This window comes from Pantherophis guttatus, chromosome 18 (assembly GCF_059756535.1).
Source record: "Pantherophis guttatus breed Tessera chromosome 18, ASM5975653v1, whole genome shotgun sequence".
NCBI lineage: Eukaryota > Metazoa > Chordata > Lepidosauria > Squamata > Colubridae > Pantherophis > Pantherophis guttatus.
This window is the reverse complement of record NC_142080.1, coordinates 10,823,399-10,834,528: the sequence shown is the minus strand read 5'-3', so window position 1 is coordinate 10,834,528 and position 11,130 is coordinate 10,823,399. Positions and strand designations below refer to the sequence as shown.

Here is an 11,130-nt window from a genome sequence, read left to right as displayed (position 1 = left end):
TCCCATAACTTCTGAAGGCAACTTCTGTTCCATGGGTCGATGGTTCTCACTGTCAGAAAATGTCTCCTTATTTCCAGGTTGAATCTCTCCTGGTTCAGTTTCCATCCATTCTTCCTTGTCTGGCCTTCAGGTGCTTTGGAGAATAGCTTGACCCTCTTCCTCCTCTCTGGGGCAGCCCCTCAAATGTTGGAAGATGCTCTCCTGTCTCCCCTGGGCCTTCTCTTCTCCAGACTAGACATAACTCAGTTCCTGCAACCGTTCATCGTATGTTTTAGTCCCTTTGTTTTATGTTTTAATCTTTGTTGCTCTTCCCTGCACTCTTTCTAGAGTCTCAAAGTGTTTTTTATAGTGTGGTAACCAAAACTAGATTCCAACTGAGGTCTTATCAAGTCATTATAAACTTCACTTTAACAGATTAACAGGGTTGGAAGGGACCGTGGAGGTCATCTAGACTAAGCCCCCACCCAACTAGGAGACCCTACACCATTTCTGACAGATGGGCAGTCCAGTCTCTTCTGGAAAGCCTCCAGGGATGAAGTTCCCACAACTTCCAAAGGCAACTTCTGTGCCATCGGTTGATTCTTCTCACTGTCAGAAAATTCCTCCTTATTTCCAGGTTGAATCTCTTCCTTGTTCAGTTTCCATCCATTCTTCCTTGTCTGGCCTTCAGGTGCTTTGGAAAATAGCTGGACCCCCTTCCTCCTCTCTGGGGCAGCCCCTCAAATACTGGAAGATGCTCTCCTGTCTCCCCTGGTCCTTCTCTTCACCAGACCAGCCATGCCGATTACTTAACAGATTGACAGAGTTGGAAGGGACCTTGGAGGTCATCTAGTCCAACCCCCCCCACCCAACTAACATTTCTGACAGGTGGCGGTCCAGCCTCTTCTTGAAAGCTTCCCATTGCCCCCATCCCAGGTCGATGCAGCAGCCAAACCGAACCAAAAATCCGCCTCTCCTCTCCTTCCCTCCACTCCAGACCCCCCACTCAAAAGGGAGTCTCTCCTTGGGGGGGGAGCATTGACCCCCTCCCTTGCAAACCCCCCCACCCCACCCTTCTCCCCCTCCTCCTCTCCCCCCCCGCAGCCGTTCCCACGTGCACAACGCGCGTCCACTTCTGGTCGTGAGAACGCCTCCTCGGCCTGGCTTAAAGGAGGGGGGGAGAAGGAGGAGGGGGGGGACGGGCCTGTCCTCGCCCACCCCCCACCTACCCCCCCAATCACGTGAGCCCGAAAGAGCCCAACATGGCGCAGTCTTAGGCAGCTTCACTGTAGCCCAAAGCCCGGCCGGGAGGTTAAGGCAGACGGAGGAGGGGAAGGAAGAAAAAAAAGAGAGAGAAAGAAAGAAAGAAAGGGAAAAAAAGGAAGGAGAGAGAGAGAAAGAGGAAAAAAAAGGGCGGGGGTCTTTGCATTGCACGAGGAGGAATCCAAGCCGGTGAGTTGGGGGGGGTGGGAGGTGGGGAGGGGGGCTTGCATGCATTGATGCTGCAATGGTGCAAAAGGCCGCCCGCCCACCCACTCATTCCCTCCCCCCCTCCTCTTTTTGCAAATGGTCCCACATCGGGCCTGGCGTCCTCCGGTGCAATCCCGACCTTGCAACCGAGCTTGGCTCCGGGGACTGCGGGACCCATCTTCCCCTCTCCCCCAACCCCCCCGCGCTGCATGCATCGCCCCCTCCCCTCTTTGCAATCGCCCCCTTCCCCTCCCCCCCCCAGCCGCCTTTCAAAGCAAAGTTGGAAAGCGTGGAGTAAGGGGTCTTGGCCCCTCCGGACAAGGCCGACTTGGGATCCCATCATCCTCAGCCAGGAGGGTGGGGGGGGGGAGGATGGATGGCCAAGCAGCTGGTGAGGAAGGGAGGGGGGAGGAGGAGGAGGACAAGAGGAGGAGGTTGAAAAAAGCGGGGGAGGGGGAGCTGGGAGGGGAGGGAGGGACATCTGGGGAGGAGGGGGGGGTCCTTGGGCTAAGTTGGACCCAGATGTGAAAGGGCTGTAAAATGGAGTTTGTTTTTTTGGGTTGAGGGTCAGGGGGATGACTCCCCATCATTGGGATTCTGTATGTTATGGGCACACACACACACAGCCGGTGGAGGTGGTCTAGTGCAGGGTCCCTCAATCTTGGCAAGTTGAAGTGGTGTGGACTTCGACTCCCAGAATCCCCCAGCCAGCATGCTTTAAGATGGATGGACTTCGACTCCCAGAATTCCCCAGCCAGCATGCTTTAAGATGGATGGACTTCGACTCCCAGAATTCCCCAGCCAGCATGCTTTAAGATGGATGGACTTCGACTCCCAGAATTCCCCAGCCAGCATGCTTTAAGATGGATGGACTTCGACTCCCAGAATTCCCCAGCCAGCAAGCTTTAAGATGGCTGGACTTCAAATCCCAGAATCCCCCAGCCAGCAAGCTTTAAGATGGGTGGACTTCAACTCCCAGAATTCCCCAGCCAGCAAGCTTTAAGATGGGTGGACTTCAACTCCCAGAATTCCCCAGCCAGCATGCTTTAAGAGGGGTGGACTTCAACTCCCAGAATCCCCCAGCCAGCATGCTTTAAGATGGGTGGACTTCAACTCCCAGAATTCCCCAGCCAGCATGCTTTAAGAGGGGTGGACTTCCACTCCCAGAATCCCCCAGCCAGCATGCTTTAAGATGGGTGGACTTCAACTCCCAGAATTCCCCATCCAGCAAGCTTTAAGATGGGTGGACTTCAACTCCCAGAATCCCCCAGCCAGCATGCTTTAAGATGGGTGGACTTCAACTCCCAGAATCCCCCATCCAGCAAGCTTTAAGATGGGTGGACTTCAGCTCCCAGAATTCCTCAGCCAGCATCCTTTAAAGTGAGTGAACTTCACTCCCAGAATAGATGCTGCCATAATGGTTTGTAAGTCTGAGGACCAGTCATTTTTGGGGGGCTGTCGTAACTTCAGACTGCTGAATGAATGGTTATAAGTCAAGGACTGCCTTTAATATGTGTAGTTACAGCTGATGATGATGGAACTGCATGGACTCATAGACAAGGTGCAGTTAAATGATGGATTGGATGATTGGCAGCTTCCTAAAAGCCATTAAATGGGATGACACCAAAATGGTGTCTACCAGCTTGCGATAAAATGGGTTGGGAAAGGAATGGCCCAGTTCACACAACACATGAGGACTGAATTAACCCGTTTTCTCGGTTTGTACAACACCCTGAACAAGCCAAAAGAGACCAGTAGACCAAACGAAGGCAACACAACCACCCCTAACCAAGATCAAAACAAACCAGCTTTGGGTGGGGACAGTCTTGTTCAACAGACCAGGGATAAGCGTAATGTCTGAAGGTCTTTGGATTCACTCTTTTCCTCCTCTTCTTCCTTCCTTTCTTCCAAGGGATTCCTGGCAGGTGGGGTCCACCATGGTCAAGATCTTTGTTGGGGGGCTTTCTCCTTTGGTCACAGCCGAAGAGCTGCGGAAGCTGTTTGAGCAGTACGGCCAAGTCAACGAGTGCGACATTTTGAAGAACTTTGCCTTCGTCCACATGGAGAAGGAAGACGAGGCCCACCAGGCCATCAGCACCCTGCACAAGAGCGAGTTCTACGGGACCCACTTGACCGTGGAATACGCCACCTCCAAGATCCGCAACGCCACCAAGATCTACGTGGGGAACGTCTCGGCCAAGGCCACCACCGCCCAAATCCGCCAACTCTTCGAGCGCTTTGGCAAAGTGGTGGAGTGCGACATTGTCAAGAACTTCGCCTTCGTCCACATGGCCAAAGAGCGGGAAGCCATGGACGCCATCTTGCACCTCAACGACACCCCGCTGGAGGATCAGAAAATTTTTGTCACCCTTTCCAAGAGTAATAGTTCCCTCCGGGCCACCAAAGGGGCCTCGGTGCCCACTCCAGCAACCCCGACATCAAGCTACTACTTCTCCAGGGGACGCGTGCCCACTGCACCGGCCACCTATTCGCCCTACTGTGCCCGTGGCTGGTACGATCGGGAGTATTGTGATCAGTACGCGTACGAGCTGTACGACCGAGCCCGAGCAGCGTATGACCGAGCCCTACCCTCGGCCCCAGCTGCCTACAGAGAAAGGAGCCCCGTGGGGCGGAGGACATCTACCCCTACTGCCGTAGTGGCCCAATACACTGACCCCTATGCTGCCGTGGCGGCTGCAGCGGCCGCTGCCGCAGCAATGGCTGCAGCGAACCAGACGTACAGCCAAGCCTACAGCCAACCTGGGTACGCCGCCGCTTCGGCTGCTGCGACGTACTCTCAGTACAGTCTAGGAACTGCCTACAATGTGGCGGAGTACTATGAGAGGTACGCCAGTGCTTACGCTGACCAGTACGCCCAGACGTTCTGAGGGCGCTGCACCCTTCCAGTTGTAAGTGTCCAGAGATGCTCAGTTGCATGGGGGTGCAGGGAAGGGAGCGAGGGAGGCGGGAGGGAGCGAGGGAGACGGTTCCTGTTTTTGCGGGTAAGAAATAAAAGACGCGAAATCAGCACAGCTGATTTCCCAACCTTCCCGGTTTTGTGAACCAGAGTTTCCGTGCAAGTGGTGGGGCGAGCACGCGAGCGTGCACGAAACTCCATTTGTGGAAACGGCAGGCGCACACGTCCTCCGCTCGCGCAAATGCAGCGACGTGCGTTGCGCTTGCTTTCTGCTCACGCAAATGGGGATGCGCGCACACGCCCGCCTGCCACTCCTGTGTCCTGGTTCCAAACGGTTCAAGGCCCAGGAGTGGGTTGCGGCCCGGGAGTTGGGGACCTCTGATCTAGTCAATGCAGCAAAGGGCCCCACAAGGCAGTTTGTTTATACCTGCTTGTAGGTCTGTATTGGTGTCCATCTGCTTTTTCTGAAGGTGGGAAAGCAGGTTCTGTCTAGAACAGGGGTCTCTAACCTTGGCAACTTTAAGACTTGTGGACTTCAGGTCCCAGAATTCCTCAGCCAGTTTTGCTTTAAGACTTGTGGACTTCAACTCCCAGAAAGCTAGCTGAGGAATTCTGGGAGTTGAAGTCCACAAGTCTTAAAGTTGCCATGGTTGGAAAACCCTGGTCTAAAAGATATCACACTGCTATTTCAACCACTTCTCCCCAAGCCTGGGAGTCCTCGACGTACAACCCCAATCGAGTCCCAAAATCCCACAACTAAGCAAGGTAGTTAAATGAGCTGTGCCCCATTTTACAACCATGTTGGCCACTGCGGTTGTTAAAAAAGAAATCATGCGGTCATTCAGTTGAAATTGGCTTTCCCCGTTGACTTTGCTTGTTGGAAGCCGGCTGGGATGGTTGGAAATGGCGGTCATAAATACTCTACACAGGGTTCTCCAACCTTGGCAACTTTAAGCCTGGCGGACTTCAACTCCCAGAATTCCTCAGCCAGCAAAGAATTCTGGGAGTTGAAGTCCGCCAGGCTTAAAGTTGCCAAGGTTGGAGAACCCTGCTCTAAACCATCCTAAATATAGGCCGGATACTGTAACCGTCATATCTGTAACCATCATAAATACAGGCCAGATGCCAAGAACTGGGATTTTGATCACGGGACTCTGGGGATGCTGCAACGGGCGTTTGAAAACCAGTCATAAGTCAGGTTTTTTTCAGTGCCCTTGTAACGTTCGAACGGTCACTAAAGGAGTGGTTGTAAGTTGTGAGAACAGGTCCTGTCTGGGGAGCAGTGTAGTTCATTTGTTTATAGAAGACCCTAGATCCATGATGGCAAACTTACGGCACAGGTGCCACAGGTGGCACACACAGCCATATCAGTGGGCACGCGAGCATTGCCGTAGCTCAGCTCCAGCGTGCATGCATGCGCTGGCCAGCAGATTTTTGGACCTTCCGGTCCCGCCGGAAGTTGGGAAATGGGCTGTTTCCCGCCTCCGGAGGGCCTCTGGGGTGGGTGGGAAGGCTGTTTTTGCCCTCCCTAGGCTCCTAGAAAGCCTCTGGAGCCTGGGGAGGGTGAAAAACGGGCCCACGGTACCATCACATGTTAAAAGTGGGGGGGGAGGTGTGCGCACATGTGTGGGGCGCATTAAATTATGGACGACCTCCACGCGCTACCCCCGCTTTTGGCACGTGATGGCAAAAAGGTTAGTTATCACTGCCCTAGATTCTCCCCTCTTGTTCTTCCCCCCCCCTGTGGTATCCCACAAGCAACCAGGCAGACAGGTGCAATTTCTGGGGTCGATACAGGTGTCGTGCGATTCCTAACGTACCCCTTAAACTATGTAGATTTCTTTGCAGGCTCTTCCTGGGCAGACTCGGAGCGATGCCTCCTGGCCGACCAGCCGAGCACTGACTTCCAAGGTTGGTGATGCTGCATTTTGTGTGTCCCTCCCTTTCCTTCCCCCCACCCACCTCCCCATCTCCTTTCTCTTCCTTTCCTTTTTTCCTCCCCCCCCCCGCCCACGTTTCGATCCGATCCGGTCGAAGAACTGCCACGCCAACCCCGCCTTGCGAAACTGCGATGGGGCCGAAGACGGTGTTGTCCGTTGTCTTGGTTTTTTCCGAACTCTTCCCTTCCGGCCCGGAATGCCGCACAACCTTTGCACACAACGGCTCCCCCCTTCCGCCAGCTCCAATCTTTGCTTGCTGTGTGTTTTGCGTGCTAAGCTTCGATTCCCTGCCGCCACCGCCGCCGCCACGATGCCGGCCTCTCTAAACCAGGCTTTTTGGGGTTTTTTTTTTTTTGCTTTGCTATATTCTTGGGTGCTCCCTGGTTCGATCGATATCGTTTCTTTTTTTTTTTCCCCCGTTGATTTGTTCTCGTTTTAATTTTGTAAAACCGGTTAAAACAAAATGGGGTTGTTGGCAGCAATTTGTTCGCTTCCCTCCCCCGCTGGTTTTTGAGATGTGAACGATTAAACGGCTTTCACAGAACCTCTCGCGTCCGCCTCGTCAAAATGCGCGTTGCAATCGCCCCTTCCTCGCCTCCTCGATCCGACTTCACCTCTACCGCCTGCTGCCCACTCCTTGTCTGCATGGGACGGAAGGATCCGGATTTGGGCCGCGTGGTGCACACACCTTTTGCGTGCTCCCACCGCCTCCGCCGCCTTCCTCCCCCCTCCTTCGCTTTCCAGAAAGACGGCCCTCTGCACCACCGCCTCCTTTCCCGCCAGGGGGATGCTCTCGCCACTAACCCTCCCTCCCCGGCCGTGAAAGTCAGCCGAACCGTTGCGCAATCCGAAGCCGTGGTCTTGTGCGAATTGCCGGATTCCGTCGCTTTTGGCTTTGAGACTAACCGAACACTGGCAGGCCACTGATGCTGTTTAACCCTGTTCCCCCCCTCCCCCTCATTGATTTCTCTTTCTCTGTGGACAGCTGTTTCTGGAAGAAGCCAGGAATTTTGGAGGGCCCCCCCCATCTTCCAAGCAGGCAGAGCTGATCCGAAACCACCCGGCGCCTTATGATCTGCTGACAAGAAGCTGCTTCATCTACCCAAGGGAAAAATATCCTGTCCTTCTGTCACATTCTTAAAATAGGCACCGGAAAACACAGAACATGGTGTTCTGAAAATGGCCGTTCTCGGGTTCTTGATGTTCTCGGAGAACACCACAATCCAACGGTTCAGTTCTGAGTTACAGATCTTCCCCCAACAGTTGGGATGGCTGGTTTTGCATCCTGTATCCATCCTCGCCCTTCCCAAATCCATTATGAGCCACGGTGGCGCAGTGGTTAGAGTGCGGTACTGCAGGCTACTTCTGCTGGCTGCCTGCAATTTGGCAAGTTGAATCTCGCCGGGCTCAAGGTTGACTCAGCCTTCCATCCTTCCGAGGTGGGTAAAATGAGGACCCGGATTGTTGGGGGAGTAATATGCTGACTCTGTAAACCGCTTAGAGAGGGCTGTAAAACACTGTGAAGCGGGATATAAGTCTAAGTGCTATTTTCCTTCCTTCCTTCCTTCCTTCCTTCCTTCCTTCCTTCCTTCCTTCCTTCCTTCCTCCCTCCCTCCCTCCCTCCCTCCCTCCCTTCCTTTCTGTTAGAATACAGTATTGCAGACTAACTCTGCCCACAGCCAGCAGTTCGATCCTGACCAGCTCAAGGTTGACTCAGCCTTCCATCCTTCCGAGGTCGGTAAAATGAGGTGACCCAGATTGTAGGGTGCAAGAGGCTGACTCTGTAAACCGCTTAGAGAGGGCTGGAAAGGCACTGTAAAGCGGTATATAAGTCTATTTAAAAAATCCGGCCAAACAGGTAGTCCTTGCTTTATGACCACACTTGAGTCAGTCCAGCATTTGTTACTAAGTGAGAGAGGGCTTATAGTGAATTTTGTCCTGTTACGATCTTTCTTGCCGCAGCCTTTAAAGGAATTCCTGCTTTTGTTAAATTAGCAACGTTAGTTGTTAAATAAATCTGGTTTCCCTGTTCCCCGTTGACTTGGGGGTCACCTGACCCTGGGACAGACACTGCAACAACTGTCATAAGTCCATGCCAGTTGCCAAGCCTCCGGATTTGGATCACATGACCATAAGGGACCCTAAGTCACTTTTTCCAGTGCCGTTGTAACTTAGAACGGTCACGAGGCGAATGGTCGCAAGTTGGAAGACAACCTGCAGGTTGGAGATCCAGACAGGCTGACCGACAGCTGGCTTGGAATTCTGGGAACCGAAGTCCCAAACTTCTGGACTCCTTTCAGAGGACAGGAAGGTGGTTTATAGTGCAAAATGGTTTCTACCCCTTCCTTCCTTGAGAGAAATGCCACCTCCACCATGGCGCTTTGGGAAAGATGGCTCTGTGTTTTTCAGCCGTCAGCTGCTGAATCACAACCTTTTTGGTGGGTAGGTGACCTGGACTGGCATAAAGGGAAGGAAGAAGCAGGAATTGGTTGTGGCCCGCCAGCGGATTCGGACAGTGAGGAGGTTGGGGAGGAACATGGGCCAGTCCTGGAGTCTGGGGAAGGCTCTGATGAGGGCTCTGCGTCGGAGGCAGAGAGGGGGCCAGGGCCGTCTGACAGTTATCAGCTACCTTCGGAGTCAGACATCAGTGAGGCAGAAGAACAGCTGGAGCCTGTTCCCAGTGTGCGCATGCACAGAATTGCCAGACAAAGGGAACAGCTAAAGAACAAGGGGCGACTCAGGAGTAAAGCCACAGGTGGACGGTGAATGGCCCCTCCCAGAGGGAATAAAAGAGGAGCGAAAGGGGAGTGGAGTTTGCAGGAGACAATTGGTTCGTGACTCTCCGAGACTCCTTGCCAAGTTTTGAAGATATCGGCCTGGCAGCTCTCCAAGCCAGATAAGGTCTGTGACTGTAAATTCTCCCTTGAAAGACTTTGCTGGATGTGAATGAGAGGAATTAATAAAATAACTTAATAAAAAGGGGTTTTTGTCGGGACAAGGAATCTGCTTCATGCTCTTGGGAAGCCTAGGTCAGAACAGAATTGGGGAAGGTAGCCGTATTTGTTTATTTTATTAAATATACTGTTTCCCCAAAAATATGACCTACCCTGAAAGTAAGTCCTAGCTTGATTTTTACATATGCGCTCAATATAAGCCCTACCCCCAAAATTTATTTATTTTATTTTATTTCTGTACCGCCCTTCTCCTGCGGGACTCAGGGCGGTGTACAGCCAAGATAAAACATTGCATAAATAAATAAATAAATAAAATAAATAAATACCCCCAAAATAAGTGCAAGAGATAGGGCAAGGCGCACGGGTAAAAATGAAGCTAGGGTGGGGATGGGGGGTTGGAGCTCCCCTACTTACCGGGTCTTGCACACTCTGACACTGTCTCGACTTGCAGTCCTACTTCTATTGTGGCCACTTGCCGTCGTTTGTGCGCGTCGCCCCTGGTCTGTTTTGCCGTCATGCCTTCCGGAAGGCCGTCTGCAGCCAAGAAATGGGCTCTGGGTGGACATGCACGGTGCTTCCCCGGCCTCCGTTTCGTGGTCAGAGGCCTTACAGAAAACCCTCGGTAGCCGATAACAGAGCTCTGGATCGATTCGGAAGAAGTGGGCTGGCAGTGGGCTCCTGCTGGGCGGGGCTATCGGTGCCGCTGCCCCGAGGTAAGTCAGTAATTAGACCCTCCGAAAATAAGACCTAGTGTCTTTTTTGGTGGCAAAAATAAATAAATAAAAGAATTTTAATCCTCACTGTTTTTGCATCCTGTATCCATCCTCGCCCTTCCCAAATCCATTATGAGCCACCATGGCGCAGTGGTTAGACTGTGGTACTGCAGGCTACTTCTGCTGATTGCCGGCTGCCTGCAATTTGGCAGTTCGGATCTCACTAGGCTCAAGCCTGACTCAGCCTTCCGTCGTTCCAAGATGGGTTTTTCTGCCTCATTCTTCTAAATCTAACGGTGGTATTTTTTAGCTGACTTTGCATTGAGGGTGTAACTCTTCCCAATGTCCCTTTTATTATTTGATTTTCCTTTTAAGTTTTATATTATTTGGATGCTTCTTCCCATCATTCGGAAACGATCGGCACATGATCCCTCCCCGAAAAGAGGACGCAACAGGAAGACAGACATCGTGTCATCTGCTAGAGGACTAGGCCATGAAAAACAGGATGTAAACAAACCAGGTAAAAGGCTCCAGACAATCTAATAAACCTGGTTACATAGAACATTAACAGAATAACAGTTGGAAGGGATCTTGTAGGTCATCTAGTCCAACCCCCCGCCCAAGCAGGAGACTACACCATTTGGCAGTCCAGTTTCTTCTTGAAAGCTTCCAGGGATGAAGCTCCCACAACTTCTGAGGCAACTTCTGTTCTTTATAGATTAACAGAGTTGGAAGGGACCTCGTAGGTCATCTAGTCCCGTGATGGCGAACGTTTGGCACGTGTGCCACAAGTGGCACAAGGAGCCATGTCGCCTGGCACGCCAGCTCAGCAGTGCGCGTGCGTCGGAATCTCTGGAGGGCTGGGGACAGCAAAAAAGTCATTTCCTGTCCAACCAGAAGTTGGGAAATGGGCTGAGGGGGTGGGGAAGGCTGTTTTCGCCCTCCCCAGATGCAGAGAGAGGATCTGGAGCCAGGTGAGAAAGAAAAGCGGGCCTACTGGGCCACTGTGTGCTAGGAGTGGGGGGAAGGGGGGTCACATGCGCAGGGCGAGGTGCATAGAATTATGGGTGTGGGCACACGTGTACGCGAACTTCCCCCGTCCCCCCCCCTTCTTGGCACACGATGGTAAAAAGGTTAGTCATCACTGATCTAGTCCA

At 52.7% G+C, this 11,130-nt stretch overlaps 1 protein-coding gene across 4 annotated transcripts; it reads left to right on the top strand.

The window, feature by feature from the left end:
• Positions 1–1,081: 1,081 nt before the first annotated feature.
• LOC117657578 (uncharacterized) lies at positions 1,082–10,531 on the top strand. Of its 4 annotated transcripts, none has more exons than XR_015730454.1 (4): positions 1,082–1,431; positions 3,362–4,358; positions 6,215–6,277; positions 7,292–10,531. XR_015730454.1 is itself a non-coding variant. In XM_087881265.1 (3 exons), the coding sequence occupies exon 2, from the start codon at positions 3,387–3,389 to the stop codon at positions 4,335–4,337; it is 951 nt and encodes a 316-aa protein (XP_087737391.1). In that variant the 5' UTR covers positions 1,082–1,431; positions 3,362–3,386; the 3' UTR covers positions 4,338–4,358; positions 6,203–6,850. The 4 variants fall into 4 exon arrangements, 2 of the variants coding, with proteins under 2 accessions (XP_087737391.1, XP_087737392.1); XR_015730455.1 differs by having other exon boundaries at positions 6,203–6,277; positions 7,292–7,616; XM_087881265.1 differs by lacking the exon at positions 7,292–10,531 and having other exon boundaries at positions 6,203–6,850.
• The last annotated feature ends 599 nt before the right edge of the window (positions 10,532–11,130 follow it).

Coding starts and splice junctions, on each gene's coding strand:
- LOC117657578 (XM_087881265.1), top strand. CDS start 3,387: ATGGTCAAGATCTTTGTTGGGGGGCTTTCTCCTTTGGTCACAGCCGAA.